This window comes from Mytilus trossulus, chromosome 4, assembly GCF_036588685.1.
Source record: "Mytilus trossulus isolate FHL-02 chromosome 4, PNRI_Mtr1.1.1.hap1, whole genome shotgun sequence".
Classification (NCBI taxonomy): Eukaryota; Metazoa; Mollusca; class Bivalvia; order Mytilida; family Mytilidae; genus Mytilus; species Mytilus trossulus.
The window spans coordinates 11,015,736-11,042,830 of record NC_086376.1 but is presented as its reverse complement, the minus strand read 5'-3'; the positions used below and the strand labels follow the sequence as shown (position 1 = coordinate 11,042,830).

The window sequence follows — 27,095 nt, the reverse complement described above, 5'->3', positions numbered from 1 at the left end:
TAAGAGAGCTTGAAATACTGGCACTGTGTTAACACTCGTGAAAAGTAATATGATATCATCTACCAACAACAACAATTCATGCAGTCAAATGCAGGTTCCGACTTGGGACTGCTCGAAGAATACTACTCGGAGATACTTAAAGCTAGTGTAAAGCTAATTTCAACAAATAGATAATGGTTTTCCCAGACTAAAACAACCCTTTTACACAGTTACATAGTTATAAAAGTCATATTATACTATACAGCATGCAAAACAGAAATATAAGGAGTGATAACAATCATACTTAAATGTTGCAGCTCAAAGGTGCTTATCAATGTTCTGACAATTTGCTTAAACATATATGTTGATGTCAAATTTTCAAAAAATATCATAAAGACCTATGAACTACGGTTTCGCAGTTACAATCATACCAGAAACATATATACATTCTAATACAGAACGCACATGATTGAGATCCAAGGGTTTTAATATGTTAATTTTTACAGGGTAATTTATACAAGATAATTGAGCAAAGTTGCATGCACCTGATATATCAAATTCATGAAATGCACTTCTATAGAGGACTGGTCTAATTTTGATTCTGAATCAATCACAGCCTTACCATACAAAAATCCAATTAAAATTTAATTTTCTGATTTCGCTATACTCTTATATTTTGTGGAAAATGATGTTAAAGATTTAGAATATATTTCTAAAAACTGTGAAGAGTTGTTACAAGTATTAGTTAAAATCTTTGTAATTTTGTACGCAGATGACACTGTTATTATGTCTGATAGTAAGGAAGAACTACAACATGCACTCGATGTTTTTGAACAATATTGTAACATATGGAAACTCCAAGTAAATATAGATAAAACAAAAATGATTGTGTTTAGTAAAAAAAAGGTACGAGACAACTTTGATTTTCATATATATGGTAATGCTATAGAAGTTGTAGATTCTTAGAATTATTTAGGAATAACTTTTAATTATAACGGTAATTTTTGTACTGCTAGAAAAAGGATTTTTGATCAAGCACAAAAAGCAATGTTTGCTCTCTACAGGAAGATAAAACATATATCATTGCCTATTGATATTCAGTTACAACTCTTTGATGCTGTAATCGCACCTATATTATTATATTCATCAGAGGTTTGGGGGTTTGAAAATAAACAGAATATTGAGAAAATGCATTTGCAATTTTGTAAAAATATTCTTGGTGTTCGGAACAGTACACCAAATTTTATGGTTTACGGGGAATTAGGGCGGGTTCCGTTAGATATCACTATAAAACTTAGGATGGCATCATTCTGGTGTAGAACTATTAAAACAGAGAGCAAACTGTCAAATATCCTTTTAAGACTTATGATTAAGCTACATGAAAATAATCCTACCAAATTTAAATGGATTCAATATGTAAAATCTATATTTTATGATACAGGTCTAAGTTTTATATGGAACGATCAATTAGTTGTAAATATTGATTGGTTAAAAAGTATGGTTAAACAGCGATTAACAGATCTGTACTATCAGCATTGGTTCTCGCAGATACATAATGCATCTAGGGGTGAATTCTATTCTTTATTCAAACTCGAGTTTGGTTTGGAACCGTATCTATTGCGATTATTACCCAATGACAGATATTACATATCTAAACTTCGATGCTCGAATTTGAAGTTATCTATTGAGACGGGTAGATGGGCGGGGATCGCGAGGGAAAATAGAATATGTACATTATGTAATGAGGGAATAGGGGATGAGTTTCATATATTGTTTACCTGTAAAAATGCTGATGTTTCTGCTCTTAGATCAAAGTTTATACCAAATTACTATGTAATGAATCCAAGCAAGAACAAGTTCACTGGCTTGTTGTCTATTTGTAACGTACAAGTTCAAAGGAATTTATCAATTTTTGTGAAGAAAATCATAAAATACTTTATTTAATTATACCAATTGTCTTTTAAAATAAACTATTTGTGTTCCGTTTGTCCTGTCTCGCAATGTATTATCTTAATATGTATGTATATATTGTCCTCTTGTACACAAGTATGTGTCTGAGGTTATGAATAAAATCTTGAATCTATATGCACGAGCACGCCAGATAACACAGGTCCGAATTTTAATCAGATTGACAAAACAATTACAATTACAATATTCATGTATTTGTTTACTATCCTTTTTCTTTTTTAATTTCATCAACTTACTTTGAATGACATTTTTAATAAACTGAAATATGTCAAACATAATTGAAACCTCATATAAATCGACACAATAACAAAAGAATATATACCAAATGTGTAACCTATTCAATTTATCTTGGAACACTAAGAATGCTATTATCTTTATCTTGGAACACTAAGAATGCTATTATCTTTATCTTGGAACACTAAGAATGCTATTATCTTTATCTTGGAACACTAAGAATGCTATTATCTTTATCTTGGAACACTAAGAATGCTATTATCTTTATCTTGGAACACTTATAATGCTATTATCTTTATCTTGGAACACTAAGAATGCTATTATCTTTATCTTGGAACACTAAGAATGCTATTATCTTTATCTTGGAACACTAAGAATGCTATTATCTTTTTATTTTAATCAAGTCGTCTCGTATCAAAGAAGTTTTTTCCTGGAGGAATAAATAATTCAGACTTTATTAAGCTTATAAAGTATGATCAATGAATTCAATTTAAAACATTTCCTAAATATCAAATGTAAACGGTAAAGCAATGCAGGAGGCCATCTTTTATGTTGTTGATAACAAATCTCCTTGGGACATGTCTAGGATGAAAACCACGAATTGGTAAATCTAAATAGTATGAGAGTTTGAAGTTCTTATTTTTAAAATGGCGAGTCAAATTTAACAGTTTTGTGTCTCGTTTCATTTTATGGACTGTTTAAGTACGTTTTTTATTTGTTTCTGGATATATCCAAAACATGATTGTTCTGTTTAGTTGCATGTGTTCGTGTTTAGCTCATCTTGAAAGCTGTTTGTATTTGATTGTTAACCTCATCTTGAAGACTGGTCGTGTTTAGCTCGTGAAAACTGTTAGTTTTTAGATCGTCTTGAATTTATTTAGATCGTCTTGAAAACTGTTCGTGTTTAGCTAGTCTTGAAAGCTTTTTGTGTGTAGCTCGTCTTTGCAGCTTTCGTTCAGCAACTGAAAATGAACTCTGACGGTAAAACATCATTGAAGGAGAAACGAATATTTTCGAGACATAAAAGCGAAAACTCTATCTTATGGCGACACTTAGCAGATAGGAATATTATAAAGAACTCACAACTGACTCCTAGCCTTAGTCGATGGCACAGTAGCAATAGGATTAATACTGAAGAAGGACTAAGACAACACATCATAGCCAAGGTCAGTAGTGACAGTGAACTGAATGCTGCAGATTCACGTCGAAAATGCTTACCACCTATAAAAAAGTAAAATCACAAAAATACTGAACTCAGAGGAAAATCAATTTGGAAAGTCCATAATCACATGCACTACAAAAGTCAAAAAGTCTGAAAAGACCAGTTTTTGTCTGAATTTGCATGAATTTTTACTTGACATTCTTAATTTGTCTGCATAATTTTTAAAAATTCTTGACATAGTATTAGTTTGTCTAAAAAGGTTCTTGATTTTTCTTGACAAGTGTCTTGACAGTATTAACATTGTCTTAAAATTTCTCAACACTTCCTGTATCATAAGATAAAGAATCTGGATTAGTCTCGACCAATTCTTGACTGTCTTAAATTTGTCTCGATCTGTCTTGACATATTCTTGACATTCTTAATAATGTCTGAATATGTCTTGACATATTCTTGACATTCTAAATTATGTCTGAATATGTCTTGACACATTCTTGACAGTATTAAATATGTCTTGACACTATCTCAACAGTATAAATTTGGGTGTTGAATTTTATAATTTGTTATCAACAAAAATTTGTGATAACTCATTCCTGAAAAGAGAAAAAATGTTTAGATCTTTATTATGTATGTATGTTTGAGACCAATGAAATCATTGATTAAAAATTATAAAATTTAACATTCAAATTTGAATAAAAAATAGAAATCAATGATAGGACCTATTATGAATACTTTTTTTATTAATATTCTTGTAGTAGATAATAATTTTCCTTTAATCTTTGGAATTATTATGGCAGGTCAACTGATAAGTTGTATAACTGCTTACAGGTAATTCAGTAATTTCTATTTGACAGTTGAGTGTATTCTGAGGTGTGTAATACCTTAATTGTATGATGAACATCCTGTCTATGTTTGATACTTGATATATATTCCAACAGATGACATTACACAAACTGTTCTTTTGTTAAATGAATGATTTTTATATCATCATTGTTTGCTATTTATATAAATCACATTTTTGTACAATAAATATTTGCCATATTAACATTGGAATTATTATGATTGTAGATTGAAATATGTCTACCATATGATTGGTTTTAATCATTTAATTAATAAGATTTAGGAATTAAAATTTGTCATTTTTTTTAAAACCGCATTTAAATTGTTTTATTTCAACACACCCTCATTTAAATTAATTTATACATTAGATTTCATAGCCATATTTGCATTTGCGAAACTATTTAGATACCTAAATTTTCAATTATTTTACATGCCCAACTTTCATATTTGTTGTAAGAAGTGTAACTTAAAACGACAGTATATTATGAAAAAAGAAATAAAGGTTAAAGTTATATTATAAATATTGGTCATTATTTGTAAAACTCAGAACTGTCAAGTAAATTTAAGACACAATTCAAAATGTTCAGAATATGTCAAGCCATACTGAGAAAGAATAAGAATGTCGAGAATATGTCGAGAAATTTCAAGACAGTATTCAAATGTCAAGAATTTGTCAAGAAATTTTAAGACCATATTCAGAATGTCAAGAATATGTCGAGTAAATTTCATACAAATTTGATATAAATGAGAATTTGTCAAGAAAAATTAAGACACGAGTCATACTTTTGGAGAATGTCAAGTAAAAGTTCATGCAAATCAAGACAAAAACTGGTCTTTTCAGACTTTTTAACTTTTGTAGTGATGGCAAAATCAAAAAAACAAAAAACAAAACGCATCAAAAACGAATGGACAAGAACTGTCATATTCCTGACTTGGTACAGGCATTTTCAAATGTAGAAAATGGTGGATTAAACCTGGTTCTATAGCGCTAACCCTCTCACTTTAATAACAGTCTCATCAAATTCCGTTACATTTACATGATGCGTTAAATAAACAGTCACAATCAATAAAATAGTCAAAATATGGGAACATCAGTCATCATCGTATAACAATTTAACAGGACACAACAACATCTACTATCTACGAACACATGGATTGATTTGAGTGTCTGACGTCAGAAAAATTATATACGTCACATAAATTTGTCGTTCAATGTGCATACAATAGTTATCAAAAGTACCTGGATTATAAACAATTTTAAATTTTACATAGGCAATGAGCGCAGACAGGGTTAAAAAATCAAAAGTATGTAAGAATAAATTACAGAAATCAAACTAGTCCAAAAGTTATACATATAATTTATGAGAATCCAAAACTTTTAAAAGGAACAATTTAACAGGACACAAAAAACTTATCCACGAACATATACGTCACATAAATTTGTCGTTCAATGTGCATACAAACAATTTTAAAATTTACATAGGCAATGTACGCATACAGGGTTAAAAAATCAAAAGTATGTAAGAATAAATTACAGAAATAGACCCGAGATTCAAACTAGTCCAAAAATTATACATAGAATATATGAGAATCCAAAACTTTTTAAAGGGAACAATTTAACAGGACACAATAACATCTACTGTCTAAGAACACATGGATTGATTTGAGTGTCTGACGTTATAAAAATTATATACGTCACATAAATTTGTTGTTCAATGTTCATACAAACAATTTTAAAATTTTTTTCATAGGCAATGTACGCATACAGAGTTAAAAAATCAAAAGTATGTAAGAATAAATTACAGAAATAGACCGAGATTCAAACTATTTCAAAAGTTATACATAGAATTTATGAGAATCCAAAAATTGTCAATTCCACTACGCCATTGATTGATTTTGACGTTTATGGTTCAACGTATATAGTAATTCATAATAGAAATATATCATAATGACATATTATAGACAAATATCATACTGACGGGATCTTTTAAAGTACAGAGTCACGTTATAAGCACAAAAGTTAACACTTCCATCGATATACTTAAGTAAAGGTGCTCTTATTAAATATAATGAATCTAAAATGGCGAACAAACTTTAAGGGTCCCTATCTCCAAAGGATTGGGAAGAACTTCACAACTGTAGATATCTAAGACCAGCATTACCAAAATATAGACTTCCGGGATTAACAAATGACGAGAACAACACAGGGAATATTGATTACTGAATGTTAAGTCGAAACACATTAATTCACACTTATTTATTGTATTTCATAGATAAATTGTAAAGAAGGTAAACTATTTAGTTTTATTCTCTGCCGTCTTCCTGTCTAACGTACATTTGAATATGATAATAATGATACAGAATTTGGTTTGTCTATTAAATTATCGCATTTTTTTTTGGTATAACCGGCTGTACCTTTCCCTTGCTAATTATAAATACTTGGGACTGTGTCATTAAGAAATAATAATACTCGGGGGGAGGGGGAGGGGGGTCACTGTGGCTTTCCATACCAATGTGCATTCCGTTTATCTGAGTTTACTGTACATTTGAAACGTCTCGTTCTTCTGTCGAGTTTTGCCACAGTATGTTCTGATGACGATCTGATATTTATGGTCGCTGCTGAAGGGGAACAAATAATATACAGATTCTTCTCACTTTTTGTGAAATTTTATTTATTATTTCCGTTCTATGATCTATGATCCTTTACGAACCTAACTGGCGGATTATTAATTATCCTGAACGAGATTAGAATATGTTGTCAAGTTACTAGAGGCATTCGTGTCGAAATAAATCATACGATTAACGACTTCTACATATGTGATATAATGTATATACATGATTCATATTTTTTTTTATGAAATATACAACACCTTTACTAAAAATATAAACGAAAATTCAAATTATCTTTTTAGTTATATTATTCAAACCAAGATTGGCATGAACAAAATAAATATTTACATCATTCTTAAGACATATATGTTATATTAAAGCTCTTCATCTTTTATATAAGCTTTGGATTTCGAATATTTTGGCCACGAGCATCACCGAAGAGACATAAATTGTCGAAATGCGCATCTGGTGCAGGAAAATTGGTACGGTTTATGTTATTGTATGAATATAATTATCATATAGCTTCTTAGTAAACAGTACACGAAGTAAAGAAATGGAGCACATTGATGGTATTTGATATGCGGTGCATGGTGAATAAATACGGACCCAACATAATTCTTATGTTCAGTCAAAGCTCCTTGTTATAGAAGAGGACTAACCTGTCGAATATTTGTCCTCAATTGAAAAAAGAAGCTATGTTATTTACCCTCATTAGGAACGCTCTAACCCAAAATTATTTGAAGGTTCTGCAGCTGACCTTTTACAAGGTTAGATGATTTAATAAAACCGAACAGAACCTTTTCCAAGTGAATGTCCAAATCCAACAACCTTTATCAATGTTTGTCTCTAGTAGTGAAAACCTACTGCCTATATATTTTGATGTGAGCCATAAGATTAAGAATCATGGAAAGTACATCTGTTGTCAAAACCCTAAACAAAAAAAAATACCACATTCATCAACCATCAATTGAAGTAAAATCTAATTTTAAGAACTTGACCGAAGGTGAAAATTCGAAGGAAACAGACGCCGTAGACATAAAGTACAAGGAAATTGGAGAGAAAAAAAAAACAGCAGAGAAACATAAAATACAAAATTAAAACAAAGCTTAAGATTAACTCGGGTGCTCCAAAAGGCTTATACTTGGTTTTCTTCATTGATGTCAGTCAAGTTATGAAGCAGAATGAACTATAAAACAATATCTGTAATACCCTTAAATACCGTTCAATGGATGCAATTAATATATAATCACCAATGCATGTACAAATTAAGGAATACGATATTTCCCGATTTTCACTTTTGTGAGGATCTTTCCGTTTCTTGGATTTTTTTTTTTTAAATTTTGCTTCTTACAGATTGAGAGCGTCAAAGGCGATTACCTGAATTAACCTATTCGGAACGCTCGAACTTGAATAAAGACAACAGTAGTATACCGCTGTCCGAAATACATAAATCGAATGAGAAACATTACAAATCCGGGTAACAAACTAAAACTGAAGGTAACACATCAAATATTAGATGTTAGAACTACGATACAACAAAAACAAAACACTAAAATGTAACACATAACATACACAGAAAAGAACTACAATATAACAATGCATGGCCATTTTCCTGATTTTTTTACAGAACAAAATGGTGGGTTGAACCTGGTTTTGTGGCTAGTCAAACCTCCCGCTTTAATGGCAATGTTAAATATAAAATTAAAATGACAACATTACATGGCAGGACTACTGTACAAATAAATAGGAGAACATATAGGACAGAGAAACACACAAATGATAGCTATCAAAAGGTACCAGGTGTATAATTTAATACACCAGACGCACGTTTCGTCTATACAAGATTAATCAGTGACGCTCAGATAAAAAAGTTCGGAATCCAAAGCAAGTAAAATAGAAGAGCATTGAGGTCCAAAAGCTAAAAAACTTGTGCCCAACACGGCTAAGGTTTCTGTATTGGATAAGAACATCCCCAGTTTTTAGAATAATTCATACCTTTGCAAACAGTAAATTTATAAAAATGACTATATGATAGATATACATTATAAAACCGAAGTGTTGACTAACTACAGAATAAAAAGGGATACATAAAACAACCCAATACAGCACATACAAAGATCGACGCCCAAAGTAACGTCACATTTGAATTTCTTAAACATTTGAATGCCCCCACAGATGCATAAATACGCTGAAACGCACGGAGCTTTATGAAAAAATAAAGAACCTAAACTTGTAGAATAGCCAAATTCATATAGTAACACCCAGACAAGCAATTATCTATACAGGGAATCGGGAAGTTAAGGGATAATGGTAGCTTCTTTTCTTCAAGTTTAATTCGAGCATTAAACATAGTAGTTTATCCATGTCATTTTTGTTGTAAGTAGTCTACTCCAACCATTGACAAAGTATATGACAACAGGAGTTTATATCATACTGTTTAACTTGCTTTCTTTTACAGTGATTATTCTTTGATACGGCATTGATTATTACTGTTGTGATAATACTTTACTTTTTTATTACGTTATCTAACATGCAGTATCATATTGTCCAGTACTGTTCTATCCTAAGATTTAATGTATGTCCTCCCTTCTATGCATTCCGCTCTTATATTCCATTGATCGAAATAAAAAAGAAATCGAGTGTTGAAATCACAAAGAAAAGTATAAACGCTGCCACATATCTATTTGGAAGTTGGTTCCTTTGTCGGTTATTGTCTAGGTTTCTCTCGATGTGTGTCTAAAGTAGGTGGCAGTGCTTTAGGGCTTGATATATAAGTCCAATATTTTGGCACAATAGATCACTCTATGGTAAAAGCATGAAATTTTGCGGATTGCGAGTTATGATGATGACGATAAACAATTTTGGATGTGGAGCCATCTAATAAAAATCCATAATTGCAGCCGTGTAATAGAGATTTGTGTAGACATTTGCCAATTTTTAAAGACTGTTTGTTGTCGACTAGATGAATGTTTTAAGATTTATTTTAGTCTTTGACTAACTGCTTATTTGAAGTTAACCCAACATATCGTTTAGTCACAAAGCTTTGTCAACTACAATATGACAGTCAGGGAACACATTGGACACAGAAGATAATACATGTCGCTTCCAATTTGTATGACAATTATAAACGATTAGTCCCTTCTTTTTAAACTGCAAATTAAATTTCATACTTTTATTTTATTGTGATTACATAACATTTTCCAATGTAATAGATAAGAAATATAATAATAAAGATATGTATATGCAATCGGACAAAATGATGAAAAAAACAACAACAAAATCAACAAAAAAAACCAACCTTAATAATAGACTATGAAAGTCTGAGGTATTCGAGATAGATACTAATTACTAAAACATACGTGTAAGACTAGGGGGAAATAAACCAGGGTAATGCACAAAAATAGATTGTTTTTTTCAAACATTCAAAAACAGAAAATTTTATTACATGTGTTTCATGGACCCAATGTATTCCCATTACTGTCATGAATCCAGCTGATGACATTTATGCGGACATGGCAGTTAAAAGAATAAATTAAGATTTTGTTAAAGTTCAAAAGTTTAACAGTAACTGTTAACAAAATTATTCCCAAATGTGTGCGACATCGCTCTTTAAATATAATACTTTAAACTAAAGTGAACCAGACGAACCCTACCAAAGCTGAAGTTTAATGTCAAGTGTTCCGGAAGGATACAGAAGCAGTGTCTTCCCCGCTATATTGAAACCACTTAACTAACTAGATATTGTGATGAGACATTAGATTAAGAATTATGCAAAAGTATATCAGTGACTGCATTTTTTATAACCCTAATACATTTCCTCATTTATTAACTATTTTACCATGATTTGAACTTAAATGATTTACAAGTAAATAACAAAAGGTATAGATTACAAATTTGTCCAAGAAAAGCTTGAGAAACCTAATGGTTTTGCTTCATGATACCCCAGTCTTCCCTTACATAGTTAGCTAGTGCCAGCTAGTGGTGTTTTTTCTCTAACGAAATTGCTACACGGAAATATAAAATGTGTATATCTTAAATATTTCCTATTTCCTTATAAATAATATTTAAATTAAAATATAAAAATGCATGCTACAATAATTAAAAAATCCAGTTAGTAATGATTTCCAGGTTTACAGCGAGCGATTGCACATCGCCTACTCAAACGAATTGAATTCATACATCAATAATGTTTATGAAAAAATAAAATAAAAATATTAAAAATCTGTATCTATCATGCCCTCATTAAGAAAAAAGAAGCGTTATAATGGCAATTGTTCTGTTCAACAAATATTCTTATATCATCAACGAAGTTACTAGTCCGGTTCACCATTGATAGTTAAATAATATCCGACAAAAAAGAACTAACAAGATGAACCTACGAAGTCTTATAGCATAGGACTACGAAGTTACACGCTCGCTCGACGTTATCGGCTTTACTTGGAGTTTTTAAAACGAATCTCCATTATAACACTTGACGTCAGGATTTGTTTTTCAAAAGAAAAGTACATAACTACCATGCTGATTATAGAGATAATGCATGGTTCTTTATGATAAAAATATAAAAGGATGTAACTAATGCATCAATGAGAAAACGTATTATCACAGAAATTTAAATCTTTGGCCGCTGTGTTGCCCTAGGGTAAGCCAGCATATATAGCTGTGGTTCATCGAGATGATTTGGTATTGTGAAACATCTGTTGGAGTACTCTCGTGGTTGTATCAAAGTTATTCACTAGGTGTATTTCACTAATATGTATTGATGGCCATATTTCAAGAAACTTTGTTATGGATTCCTTTAAAGTCCAGCAACACTTTTTCATTATTTCATCGCTTGGTTTTGCACCTAAAAACATAACAGAAACATAATTTCAATTTCTTTTTCTAAAGTGCATTTTACTTTTACTATTTTATAAGTGTAGTAGACTGATTTGTAGTAGCAACATTGCTTGTTTCTGGATCCTAGATATTCATTTCAAGTTGATTATATTTTCTTGCGATTATTTTATTTTGTTTTTAAAACTTAAAATTTGAAATATTTGTATATTTACCAAACTGAAATTTCCGACATGTAACTGGTGTCATTTAAATATACAAATTGAGATATTTATACTATGTTCAAATTATGCTTTTGAAATCTTTCAATCTTATTAAGCGAAAAGCAATTATTATTGCAACATCATCATATACATACCTAGACCTATCATTGGTATGGCTAGGGTCACATCGTTCGCAGTCTTCATAGTATTTACTGTCGACAGAACATTGTCAATGGTTGACCATAAGACGGTTTGATACTGGTCCTCAGTATCGCCCTTTTCCCTCCTGAGAACTGCATGCACGACATGTTTGAAAGGCAGCTTATGACCACCAGTTGTCATGAAAACCACTGTTCGAGATAAACCAGTAGTTGAGTTATTTGACTGTGGTTGTAGTTGTCGATGTTCTTGTCTGTATTGGTCACAGCCAGCAGTAAGCAATGTTCTAGATAAACCTCCCTCTCCTTTGACGAAACTGTCTTCACTCACAACAATGACATCAATGCCTCTTATTTTCAGGATATCTTTTGTATAAATATGTATATCAGTTTTACCGCGGTAATTCCGTAAAATGTTAACACCGTCAGAGCCAGAAAGTACTGCGTCAACATCAAGACATCGTGGATTCTTCTGCAATTTAGAATACCAATCGTTTGTCATGTCCAGAATATCGTCGTGTATATCTATAATGTGGAATTCTTTCATCGAGCCCAACTGTCCTTGTTTACTGAATTCAGAAATACCTCTCAAGTACATGGCAGCACACATAGACTTAGGAACACCACATACCCCTAAAAAGATAATCGATTTAGGATTTAGTAAAAAAAAAAATAGATAAATTATGAAAATGATTATTAAGTCATCTTTGACGGGATAAATGATGTTACCCCACAGACACTCTGTAGTTTCTATCCGAGGGAAGACCCACACTCAACGTGTTTATCGAGGAGAAATATACGTTGATAGTGAATCTTCCCACGGATAGAAACACTTTTACGTGTGTTACACTCACTCATTACATGTTTAATTATATCTGTCTCACATACAAAGGATACATCCGATTTTCGTTGCCATAATCCAAGGATTTGTATAGTGACATCTTTGCATAATATCTTTTTACTTTGTTCAATCGTATTATCACTGAATTCGACATATCACCAGATTTTTACATGTTACAACGGGTGAAACTAAAAAAAAGCGTTCGTTCGTTCATTCGTTCTTCATGGCATACATCAATTTATCTCGGTTGTTTTTTAGATTTTGAAACGCATTTGAATTTTAGTATATTCATTTGAATTTGAATCAAATAAAGCAGAAAAAGCAAGCACATATCATCAAGTTATGGCGACAACCCCTTTCTATAATAAAGTTTTGTCTGAAATTATATATTTTTTTTCTTATATACGTAGACAAAGTATATAAACTAAATTGCTATTATGGTCGTCGATTTTTTTGTCAGTCTACCAATCTGTATACAAACCTTGTAATCACAATATTAATTAACCTATATGAAATAGTCTGATGGTTAAAGAATTATTTAATAACAATAGTTTTTCCACCATTTACCTGAACTAATCGGTGGCATTGCTACACACTTAAAATTGTTTGAACGTGCTGTATCTAGGATATTGATGATAGTAAACTTTAGTATCTTCAGACATTCCGCTTTATTTTTGTGTTCGTGCCATCTCGGACCAACTGCATGTATAACAGCTTTGTATGGAAGGTTACCAGCTGAAGTCACCACGTTGTCTCCGTCAAGTATTTGACCTTGCTGTGTTATAATATGATTGCATTCTTGTGCCATTTTATGACCCGCAGCTTTCGCTATTACATCAGCCACACCCCCAACGTTAGCTAAGCGATGGTTAGCAGCATTAACAATGGCATCTACATCGAGCCTAGCAATATGTTTCTTGTATAACTTAATAACCAGTCCCTCGTTAGTGCTGAATTGATACTTAATTTTAGCATCGGTGTTACCAGTCTGGGTTTCATAATATTTTGTTTTATGTTTCCGAGTCTGTAAATATGAAAAAAGATAAGATAATAATCGTTTAAGAAATATTCTCAAACTTCACCTTCAACTGATTTCACAAGAAGAAATATACTGGATAATGCAAGGTTAACTTATTACGTGTTATTGCACATTTATCATGACTATTACCTATAGGTACAGTTTAATAATGAATGATAGTTAAAACTGTGTATAATAAATAATATAATATGAATTAGTTATAATTTTTTTCTAGCGTTAATATGTGGAAAGGCTTCCTATGTAGACTATCATGGTTGGCTCTTTAACTTTCTGAAGCAGTTACGAAACTGGTTTGCAGTGTATCATAATTCCCCATTTCTGTCTATTAAAGGTTTCAGGTATTACACAGACCTTTAAAATGTGTTTTTTTCTATTAAAGTGCTAAATAATGTTAAGCTAACATATTTGAAATTTGAAATCAAGTTGATGCGACTGCCATACAAGTGAGAGGTTTAGTGTTATAGAACCAGGTTGCTGTTGTTTTTTATTTGGTCGGGTTGTTGTCTCTTTGACACATTCCCCCATTTCCATTCTCAATTTAATCTAATATTCACCAATTTCTACATAGACAATGCCCGTTACAAGACAGGAATATGCTAGTTGTAATCCATTCGTTAGATATGTTTTATCTTTTGATTTTGTCATTTAATTAGGGACTTTCCGTTTTGAATTTTCTTCGGAGTTCGGTATTTTTGTGATTTTACTTTTTCGAAATTGGAATCCACTCATAAAAAAAATAAAAAAATAAAACACTGCTCATTAAATCATTTGAATTTTGCAATTTGCAATTTGATTTGCAAGAGAATAGCGATATTTCCGGAGATTAGCCAGTATACATATGAGGACATTGTTTTTTTCACTGGGTCCAGTTTTTATTGATAGACATTTTGTAAAATGTGTTGATATCATTACAAGATTTAAAAAAAGCTTAATCAAATTTATGAGATGAACTTACCTTATTCTGTTTGAATGTTATAAACGAAGGATTTTTCAAAATGTCATCAGCAGAAGGCCTTGTACTTGGATCTTTACACAACATCTTTTCTAACAGACTACATAACTGTTTACTGTATTTATCTTTTGGCATTGGAGGAAGCTTGTGTTATTCAAAATATTAATAAGGTGAATAATAATGTTCACACATTGTATAAAATTCATTTTATTTTATTCGTTCAACAGATAAAAAAAATGTATATAGTGTGTTTTATTTGCTTTGTTTGTTTTTGTTTGATTAAGATTGACAATATAAATAGATAAAGAAGTAAGCTACTTTTAAATTACACAAATAATCTTTAGGATAACTTGATGTACAAAAAATACCTTTCCATGGACAATTTGAAATATTAACTGCTGCATGAAATTAGCATCAAAGGGTTTTTCCAAAGTTGTCATTTCATATACAACGACTCCCATAGACCAAATGTCGCTCTGTAAAAAAAAGAGTACCTTACTGTGTGAATGATTATTTTGGAGTACGTCAAGCTGTATAGAACATAGAACACATTTACTTCAAAATGTGTACTAGTAATATTATAAAGTGTGAGAAAAAATCCTTACAGAGAAAAATGTTATTATCAAATCTATTATGTACGTACTAAGTTGTTGCTCCTTCATACTGTTAAAACACTTGTCAATATCACACCATAATAAAAACATAGTTTTCAGTTGACACTGTATCCAGTAGCATATATCTCATTCCTTAATGCAGGTGGTTCATTATTACAGTAACTTTTTTTAACTTTCACGTGTGGACAAATGTTTGATAATAAACAAATATATCAATAGAGGATGATAGGAAAACTGACAATGATTATTAACACAAATGAAATATAAGCGTAACAAGAAGCATAATAGTTCAACGTAAGGTCTACGTAAACAGGGATACCTTTTCTTTCAAACCTCACCAGTTGATAAGTATGATCTGTTGTTATTTTTTGTGGAAAAACAAATTACTAATATTATAATTATTTGGATACCTTTAAATAAAGCCAACAGTAGTATACCGGTGTTCAAAAGTCATACAGCAATTGAAAAATAAACGGGTTACAAACTAACACCGAGTGAAACACATTAACTCTAAGAGGAAAACAAAGGAACAACAGAAACACTGAAGGACAACAAAACAAACTCCAACATCCATAGAAACGAACTATTTGATATCATCTGCCATATTCCTGACATAGTACAAGATATTCCAAGAAAATAATGTTTGGTCGAATCGGGTTTTATGGCTAGCCAAACCTCTCGGTTTTATAACAATGTTCAATAATATCGCTAAAATGACAACACTACGTTACAGAAATACAGCACAAACACACACAAGAACACTCATCACAGATAAACGCAAACATAAATAATATACTAGTCGACACAACATGCAAACCGCAGAAAAAACATCGAACATCTTCCATCAATTCAAACAGACACCACATGACATAAGCAACAGTGACGCACGTAAGGAACGAACACTAAATCTTGAACTTTATACACTTATTTTCACAATACCAGTCCAAACAATTTTCTTGACAATGATGGTATTGAAAAGCAATTTGATGACTATTTTGACTACAAACGATAAGACATAACACATCATCCAACCGAAACCATAAGAGAAAAAAAAAAATACATGAATTTTGCATGTACAAAATACCGAGATATGTCGGGGTATAGCAATGCAAATTCACATTCAGTATAACAGTCATGATTGGACATAACTGATGATAAATACCTTTGTATCATACGGTTTGCCTTGAAATATCTCTGGAGACATGTAACTGGGAGTTCCACACATTGTAACAGCTTTGGACTGTCGTCTGTCTAATACTCTAGGAACAAATGATAAGGTATACATAAAAGATATTCAAAAGACATATAACTGGGAGTTCCACACATTGTAACAGCTTTGGACTGTCGTCTGTCTAATACTCTAGGAACAAAAGATAAGGTATACATTAAAGCTATTCAAAAGACATATAACTGGGAGTTCCACACATTGTAACAGCTTTGGACTGTCATCTGTCTAATACTCTAAGAACAAATGATAAGCTAAACATTAAAGTTATTCAGAATATAATTAAATTATACAAATTATTGGTCTAATAATAACAGAGATGTCTGCACAGCAGGACACATGCTGCCCCTCTGTCAGTCCCAAATGTTAACAGTAAAATAAGACATGTATAAGTACCCGGCCACGTCCACTTTCATTTTTTGTCTATCTGATGAGTTAAGCCTTTTTCAACTGATTTTTATAGTTCGTTCTTATGTTGTACTGTTATACCACTGTCCAAGGTTAGGGGGAGGGTTGGGAACCAGCTAACATGTTTAACCCCGCCATATTATTTATGTATGTGCCTGTCCCAAGTCAGGAGCCTGTATTTCAGTGGTTGTCGTTTGTTTTTGTGTTACATATTTGTTTTTCGTTCATTTTTTTACATAAATAAGGCCGTTAGTTTTCTTGCTTGAATTGTTTTACATTGTCTTATCGGGGCCTTTTATAGCTGACTATATGCGGTATGGGCTTTGCTCATTGTTGAAGGCCGTACGGTGACCTATAATTGTTAATGTATGTGTCATTTTGGTCTTTTGTGGATAGTTGTCTCATTGCCAATCATACCACATCTTCTTTTTTACATGTTAATTTATATATTTTTTTCAATTTATTCATAAAATCAGAATATTTTAAGAAAGTATACATGCAAATGATATCAACACTGAAATTTGCAAACAGACCACGATCCTTTAGTAATATGTACATAGGAATCTGATGTACAGTAGTTGTCGTTTGTTTATGTAATATATACGTGTTTCTCGTTTTGTTTATATAGATTAGACCGTTGGTTTTCCCGTTTGAATGGTTTTACACTAGTAATTTTGGGGCCCTTTATAGCTTGTTGTTCGGTGTGAGCCAAGGCTCCGTGTTGAAGGCCGTACTTTAACCTATAATGGTTTAATTTTTAAATTGTTATTTGGATGGAGAGTTGTCTCATTGGCACTCACACCACATCTTCCTATATCTATGATACCAGTGTTTGTCTTTTGTGTCAGTGAGTCCTGATTGTGTTTTTGCGTGCTGAGGTGGTGTGTGTTGTTTTTTAACAGTTATTGATTATATGTATTTTTATAGATGACTTTTGTATGATTCTTCACTTTATTTCGTTCGACATCTTGTTTCTTGAAATTAGCACGCAGTCCACCTGAACTATTTTCCATTTTATTTTAATTGCTTATTTTAAATTATAACTTGTTGACATTACACCGAAGCCGATTTCTTCGATTCACAGATGTTGTTTGATCAACAGCAAGCAAATAAGTTCGCTTAGGTGGTGTTAGGGGATAAAGGCCTCATTGTGACTTGAAGACGAAGAACAGTAATAATAAGGAGCATTGTCGTTCCTTTGCTTTTAGTTTTCATGTGCGTGTATTGGTTATGTTTCGATTTCACTGAGCACCTAGTATCATGAAAATGATATCAAACATATTCATACTTGTTGGCATTTTAAAATATGTTTAATTAATTCATTGAAAAAAGCTAATATAACTAACTTAGCTATTCCTAAATCTCCTAATTTTGCATCTTTCTTTGGTCCAGTCAGGAAAACATTCTGTGTCTTTATATCTCTATGCAATATATTTCTAATATGAAGATACTGGAAAAATATATACGGTATTAGTAGGTATATCGTGTTTATTTTGTAATTTCGATGTTTTTGTTCACTCTCATCCGGATATTCCCTTTTAATATTTGCATACCAGTCTGTATTTTTATTTAATCTAGGAAGATTTCAAGAATGTTTTGAGTGTGCGTGTGTGTAAAATCCTTAAAAACTGCCGTGTGAAACATAAATAATCTTTAAAAAAATGTATCTCGAAAACTTCCACAATTTTCGATAGCATGTTCCTTTGTTGGTTTCATCCATATTGATTAAAATTATGCTGCTGAACTTTATCTGTGTCATGTAAATAAATTTTGAATATTTATCTTCAACCGTAGACATATTATAATTATGCAGAAATAGTCTTTGAAATTAAAACGTAGCTAGTATTAGAATGATAGTTGTTTTTTTATTATAATTTAATTATATTATAATTTAAACATTAAAATGAATTAATGTATTAACCCCACTCCCTCGTCAGAAATTATTTTACGAATTCCTCATTTTGACTGCGGATGAAATAACAGTTAAAAATATAATTTAAACATAAATGTATAAGCAAAGTATATGGTGATTCCTTATCGGATTGATAATGATTAACTGTACCTTTAAAGCTCTGCATATCTGACCAAACCAGTTAACTATCTGGTCTTCAGGAAGAGCTCTCCCTCGTTGCTTTTCCAGTGCATCAGACAAATCTCCGCTATCACAATATTCAGTCACTATACACAACGATGCCCTTTCCCTGAACGAGCTAACATACGCCACAATATGTTCATGTTTAAGTTGCTGTAATAACTTGGCTTCCCGGACTGCTGAGTCTCGTTCTTCCGGAGGAGACTTACTTAAATCAATCACTTTCATGGCATACTGTGGAAAAAATATTTGCTTGAAGAAACATACTCAGGAATATAAGTCGTAATTTAGGAGAAAAGATAGAGAAACAATATTTTATATATCATGTTTATTACATTTATTTTTATGTTTGATATTAAACTTATACATGTATGGTCTTTAGATAATAAATTAAAAAAACACACACACAAGTATACTTATCTATGAGTGTTTATAACAGGCAACATCAACAACAATCAAAACTAGAACCGGACCAACGTAATAATGGTGGTTCCTGTTCATTACCGTATGAAAGAATGCAGTAAGGGGAAAACTTACAATTTTCTCAAATATTATAAAAAATTAACATTGAAATAAGTTAAACTCTATTTTAAATTTCAGTCAGATGTCTTGCTTTGAAAATTGCTGGATCAAGTTATAAATCCATATCCAAGCCAATCTTAGCAATGAATTACAATTTCATTTGAACAGATCATCTTAAACAAGAGTAAAGTTATGGGAATCAATTGTATTTACAATGAAACAAAGGCAGCATCTAAGCCGACGACTACAGCTGACTACTGTTTCAAATATTTCAATATAGAAATTTACCACTTCAAGCAGATTTATATAATATTATATTCATGAAGTACGAATAATCAATTTTAAATATCGCACATACAAAATATTGCATACCTCGCATTTACCCCATAAATAGAAATATTTATCTACCAGAGTTAAATGACGTATATGTAAACGACAATGGACCACCTTATTTGACATAGCAATAAAACATATTATATGTTGGCATGAGTGAATTTCGTATAGCAAAATTTGTGATCTTCATAAAAAAGTCTTTCGCGAAAACGAAAGTAGAATTAAATATTTCAAAATTAAACGAAACCCATGTATTATGATGTAGCATTAATGATTTTACTATAAATACCTTTCGTGATTTATCCGTTTTTTCGTGACATAAAAATACTTTCCCAAAAGCACCTTCTCCTAGAAGCTTTCCAATCACAAAATCACTTGAACTAGTCGCGGAGGCCATTATAATCTATGTGCAATCCTCGTATTACTAATGGCTGTTATGTACACATTTTCCTGAGGGTATTATAAATTCATTTGTTCTTAAATATGCAAAGAAACATATACAATTATATGTATATATATATAGATCTGATGTGTTTCTTTCTTTTCGGAGATTTTCAGGAAATTCTTCAACATATCATGATATAATTATAACCCACTTGTTTCTTATTTAAAGTTCCCTGTTTATTTATATGTATTTAGTTGGTAGGATTAAATATATTTATAAATCTCACGAACGTTTGTCAATTGTGATAACTCATATAATTTGTATTGAAGAGAACATTCATAAAAAATGAAATGTGTAACTAGTATTGAATGCATGCTTGCTTACATGTTTCATTTACGCCCAGTGGCAAATGTCATACGTATACATTTTTAAGGAGAACACACATGCTAGTAATAAAGTCAATAGGAAGGCTGAACTCTATCAAGGTGAAGGTCTTTAATAAGTTACTACAGGTATGATGCATCTTTATCAATTTTATAGATAATCCAATATAATATACATTCTACAGTAACACCGACAGAGAATTTATAATAAAATAAATTTATCTTATCTTTTGTCATGCAAAGCTGATTATGCCAACTAAAGATGTTCATGTGTTAGACAAGGTTTACGTACAATTGGCTGCAAATGTACGAATGCTTGTAGCAACAAGAATAATCAAATCGTTGATATGGCTGACGATGACGATGACGACGAAGATGATGATGATGATAATTCGGTAGATTGCGTTGACGAACAAGAAGATGACTCTATGGGTTGACCGTCTTCATGACCTTAAAATAAGGTGATTTTGTTGTTTTTTAATGACTGTGATGACGTATATTGCTTTTATTAGTGTTTGTCATTGATTACATGTTTTCCTCCTTTCTTTCTTGAGACGTTTGTTCAACTGCCTTTAGTCACTTCATGTTCTATATTTCAATGCAAATGTATGTTTTGTTTCCTTCAAAATCATGAAATTTGGATATTACCCTCCCCCTTTTTTCTTCTTTCAAAATTAAATAAAAATTAGCGTCCGTATTAAGAAGATATGATTTGGTAAATTTAATAAGAGAAATAGTACCGAATACTTGGTTATTTTTTTATTTTTTCTGTATATATGTGTTAAACAAATTTTTTGATATACTCCTAAATAAGACCCTTTTTAACCCCTTTTGGACACTTTTTCTAAGTCTAACACCTCTTAAAATATTCTTTAGACATTACTCTTTAGATTTATACCCTGGGGTGTTACACAGACCTGAAATTTTACCTAACCAGCTGATGGACTATAAAGTTTTCAGGCAATTTACAAAATGGCTCACTTAAGAAAATGCCTGTAACATATTCAAATTATATATATATACATATCTATATAAACAAGTCTAAATTGAAAACAACGTTCAAACCTATGATTGCGTTGAATAAAACCCGCCATTTTTATACGTGTTCATTTAACAAATTTCGTTGTAGAAGGGTCTAAATGCAGCACAAACAACATTTTCCAAAAGACCAAAAGAGTGAAAAAATATATGTTAATACGCATTTGACTTGCAGGTTGAACAAGTGATGTTCTTAAACCCTGCTGACTGCCATTGTCGATTGCCAAATAAATTGATCACATGGTGTAACAAAATGGATCTCTATATTAACTTAATACCAAGTTGAAAACAATAAACTTGGGTCAAAGATGGTAAACCACAACATGAGGTGCTAATTTTTTTTACACCATATCCGGATTTCGACAATTAATGTCTGTTCAGTGATGTTAGGGATCGAAAAATATTTGGATGGCCATTTAATTTACCTCAATTTAGGATAGACTCTTGCATTTTATAGAGTCAAAATAGGACTTTAAAGAGTCAAAATATATATTATATGGTTAAATGGTTTTAACAAAATGTTTTAAAACCATTGACACCGAAGAATGCTATTTGTTAAGCCGAAATATTTGTCAACACGATTAACTTATATATTTTTTCCTAGCTGCACGATCCGGTACATAGTAAATTTGCTGTGGTTGGTCCTTTTGATATACTTTTATATATATATTATATGACAATATTTTAACGTTATTATTTGATTTGAAATGTAGCCTGCGAATTTTAAAATTTAAATATATATATATTTAATATTGTCCAATTCTGCCTTTTTCTGATAAAATTCAAATAATAAAACTCGGAAGCTTATGAAAGAAATTTCTTCGCCAGATAAAAGTTACAAAATAATTGCATAGTAAATATTGTGTATCATAACAGTTCATAATTTCAAAAAAATGCTATCTTTATCAGGGCTGTGAAAATCTTGAATAATTTTGAACATTCATGAAAAAAAAATCGTCATAGATACCAGGATTAAATTTTGTATTTACGCCGGACTCATAAGACTCATCAGAAACGCTTGAATCCCAAAAAAGTATGAATTTGAAGACCAAAATTTCTGAATGTTTTGCCAGATACAGCTTAGGTTATGTATTCTTGAGGTAGAAAACCCTTAGTATTTTGAAAATGCAAAAGTTGTGTAAACAGGTAATTTATAAATATGACCACATTAATGATAATTAATGTCAGCATAAAGTGCCCACTAATGGGCTTCTGACCCTCGGGAAATTAAAACTCAACTGGCATCGACCCAGTGGTTGTAAATAAACTCATCATAGATATCAGGATTAAACTTTGTATTAACACCAGACGCGCGTTTCGTCTACATAAGACTCATCAGTGACGCTCGAATTCAAAATAGTTAAAAATGCCAAATGAAGAACGAAGTTGAAGAGCATTTGAGGACCAAAAATCCTGAACGTTTTGCCAAATACAGCTAAGGTAATGTATTCCTGTGGTAGAAAAGCCTTAGTACTTCAAAATTTCAAAAGTTTTGTTAACTTGATAGATAGTAGTATCTATGATGAGGTTATGAGCGTCACTGATGAGTCTTTTGTAGACGAAACGCGCGTCTGGCGTATATACAAAATTTAGTCCTAGTATCTATGACCAGTTTATTGACAGATATTTTATCAATATGACCATATTAATGATAATTCATGTCAGCACAGCCACTTTGTGCTGACTACTGGGCTTGTGATACCCTTGTGGAATTCAAACTCCACCAGCAGTGGCATTGATCTAGTGGTTGCAAAAAAAACTCATCAGGGATACCAGGATTACATTTAGTATTTTCGCCAGACGCGGATTTCGTCTACATACAATGTAAGACTCACAATTGACGCTCGTATCCAAAAAAGTTTAAAAGGCCTAATAAGGTACAGCTAAGGTTATCTATTCCTGAGAAAAAAAGCCTAAGTATTTCAAAAATGCAAAAGTTGTGTAAACAGGTAATTTATAAATATGACCATATTAATGATAATGCATGTCAGCACATAAGAGGGACGAAAGATACCAAAGGGGCAGTCAAGCTCATAAATTTAAAATAAACTGACAATGTCTGGCCTAAAAATGAAAGAAGACAAACAGACAAACAAAAGAACACATGACACAACAAAGTGATCACTGCTGTGCTTCTGATACCCTCGGGGAATTAAAAGTCAACCAGCAGTTGCACCGACCCAGTGGTTGTAAATAAACTCATCATAGATACCAGGATTAAATTTTGTATTTACGCCAGACGCGCGTTTCGTCTACATAAGACTGATCAGTGCCGCTCGAATCCCAAAAAGTGAAATCGGCCAAATAAAGTACGAAGTTGTAGAGCATTGAGGGCCAAAATTCCTGATCGTTTTGCCAAATACAGCTAAGGTAATGATTCCTGAGGTAGAAAAGCCTTAGTATTTCAAATTTTTTTGTAAACATGTAATTTATAAATATCACCATATCAATGAAAATTAGTTTCAGCACACGTACAGCGCTGACTACTGGGCATGCGATACCCTTGGGGAATTAAAACTCCACGTGCAGTGGTATCGACCCAGTGGTTGTAATCAAACACATCATAGATACCGGGATTAAATTTTGTATTTACGCCAAAGTTAAAACGGCCAAATAAAGTGCGAAGTTGAAGAGCGTTGAGGACCCAATTTCTGAAAGTTTTGCCAAATACAGCTAAGGTAATATATTCCTGAGGAATAAAGGTTATATCGAATATCGTCATAAAGCGTACATTCCATAAGAAAATGTTTTTCAGTCTCTACACTGCAGCTATCACAAAACAAAAAACAAAGTCTGTCTTCTACTGGTGTAGGCGGCCTGAAGTATTTGTGTGCTAGAGAAAATGATATCAAACATTTTAATCTCATTATCTTTACACATGCATCTATTCACAGTACCGCATACTTTGATTCTTACAGTTGTAAGAAGCATGTGCTAATTAAGTGGAAGCATCTTTATTGAAGTCTACTATGAACCGGTTGCATGCCAGGCTTGTTCTGATCCAAAGACACTGTGTAACTTAATCAGGCGAAGGAAGTGGTGTATGGAAAATCGCCAGGTTGATGTGTAAATTTTTCCTTTTCAAAATTATCACAGACTTATAGTTCTGGGGTTTTAAGGGTTAGCGTTTAGATTCGCGTCTTTTTTTTTAGGATGTATCATCCCTTTTTAGGGGTATGGCGTCTGCGTCCCGAAGGTGTGCTTAGATTGATCTTATGACGGAGACATATATCATCAAACTTCTCCGCTCACGGCTACATCTGTCGCAGAAATCTATTAAAATTAGCTTTTCTGTGCGTATTCCTATGTGTTTGTTTATTCCACATAGGTTAGAGAAGTAGGTGAGGGTTGAGATCTCACAAACATGTTTAATACAACTAACGGTACCAATTTTCTTGCACCAGATGCGCATTTCGACAATACATGTCTCTTCAGTGATGCTCGTGGCCAAAATATTTGTAATCCAAAGCTTATATAATAGATGAAGAGATATAATTCAAAAGGTCCAAAAAGTATAGCCAAATCTGTGAAAGGAATCAGAGCTTTGCATGAGGGAGATACATTCCTTAATTTGTAATAATTTCTAACCGCGCCGCATCTTTTCCCCTGTCCCAATTCAGTAATATATAGTATTGGTTAGACTTGTGTGTGAGTTTTATTGGTTAAATTGCATCGGTTTGGTTAAGTGTGGCGCACTCTTGAACTAGTATTCATTGTTGTATAGAGACCAGCTAAAGTTCACCACAGTTGCTGGATTAGCTCGCAGTGATGAAGACATATTGTGCTGTTTTCTGTTCTGTGGTTAGGTAAATTAATGTCTCTTTGACATATTTCCCATTTCCATGCTGCATTTAAGATACTGATATTTTTTTATTGGTCGCAAGACAATCACCTCTTTCCTTCATTTGTTTCCAATTCATACCACAGAAATCTAAAAATATAATTATGACCCCAATACAACTAATTAATCAACATTTTCATACATCTTTCGTGTATTCTGGCAAAAGTATAACATTTAATAATTATAAATATGAACAATAAATAAAATATATATTACAACCAGCTTTTCTTATTGAAGTATCATAATTATCATGATTTATTCTTGTATATAAACTCTCTACTTTTAAATCGACAATAACACTAGGTAATTTCGCCTAAATGACAAGCTATATGTCTTTCTTAGATATCTGCATAAGGTTTGTTCACTTTCTGATTCAAAATAATGATTATTGCATTTATATTATATTTCGAAAATCTGTAAGTATAAATTGAATGATGTTTCAGCTTATCTGATTCATATAGGGACAAGTGAACTTTTCTCATCACGTGTCCGTCGTCATCGTTAACTTTTTAAATTTTGAACTTCTCCTAGAGAACCACTGACCAAAATAAAACCAAACATGGCATGAGTGTTCTTTATGAGGTGCTGACCAAGTGTTGTTACTTTGTAGCCGATCCATCATCCAAGATGGCCACCAGCGGGGGTTTTAGTTCAACATCGGACCCTTTGGGAAATACATACAAATGTCTTATTTTAGAGAACTAAAAAAAGTGTAAAGGCAATCTACAAAATACTTCACAGAAATCTAAAATGCACATAAAATGTATACATTTAAAACATTTGCAACGATACTGATACTGATTTAAGATACTAATATACGACCAAGTCCAAGATATGTACAAGATATAGTATATATACAACTCGTCTAAACATCAACCCAACAACGTTAGATCTGTAAATTTGCCTTCGCAAATTTTTTGTTCTTCCCTTGCCGGGATTCGAACCCATGCTATGAGATATCGTGACACCAACTCGCCTTGCACTGTAGCTGTCCCGCTAGACCACCTGGGCTTCACAATAATAAAGCTTTCGGTGGCCGTGTGTTACCTTTCCTCGACAGTTTTAATCAGCGGCGTACTACAGTACATAACATATAAGGCATGGAGATGTTATTGTTACAGATCAGATCAAATATCTATAGTAAAGGATCCTACAAATTAATGCAAAATACAGTCACAGAAAATAATTATATTTATAAGTACGTCTGAGTCAGTGAAAATTCTACAACAGATTTATCCATCGGATCACCAGCAATGATGGTGATACATGGCTGTGTACATTATGTATATACAACTCGTCTAAACTCAACAATGTTAGATCTGTAAATTTGCTTTTGCAAATTTTTTGTTCTTCCCTCGCCGGGAATATATATATATATTTATTTATCATATGTTTAGTAAACAATACAGTAATTTTGAATATTTGATAAAGAGCCTGC

At 32.0% G+C, this 27,095-nt stretch overlaps 1 protein-coding gene across 1 annotated transcript; it reads right to left on the bottom strand.

Moving 5' to 3' along the window:
• Nucleotides 1-10,036: 10,036 nt before the first annotated feature.
• LOC134714658 (uncharacterized) lies at nt 10,037-20,822 on the bottom strand. Its single transcript, XM_063576094.1, has 10 exons — nt 20,780-20,822; nt 20,300-20,460; nt 19,126-19,389; nt 18,410-18,513; nt 16,593-16,689; nt 15,185-15,292; nt 14,820-14,960; nt 13,393-13,849; nt 11,982-12,617; nt 10,037-11,633 (listed from the first exon to the last, which is right to left on the bottom strand). The coding sequence occupies exons 2-10, from the start codon at nt 20,405-20,407 to the stop codon at nt 11,455-11,457; spliced, it is 2,094 nt and encodes a 697-aa protein (XP_063432164.1). The 5' UTR covers nt 20,408-20,460; nt 20,780-20,822; the 3' UTR covers nt 10,037-11,454.
• Between the last annotated feature and the right edge of the window lie 6,273 nt (nt 20,823-27,095).

What these genes read in the sequence shown, in the direction of transcription:
- LOC134714658 (XM_063576094.1), bottom strand. Translation starts at nt 20,407, where the DNA reads ATGGCCTCCGCGACTAGTTCAAGTGATTTTGTGATTGGAAAGCTTCTA. An exon ending in GGAGATTTAGGAATAGCTAA is followed by an intron (nt 16,690 to 18,409) that starts GTTAGTTATATT and finishes ATTTGTTCCTAG; the next exon opens with AGTATTAGACAGACGACAGT. An exon ending in TTCAAATTGTCCATGGAAAG is followed by an intron (nt 14,961 to 15,184) that starts GTATTTTTTGTA and finishes GAATAACACAAG; the next exon opens with CTTCCTCCAATGCCAAAAGA.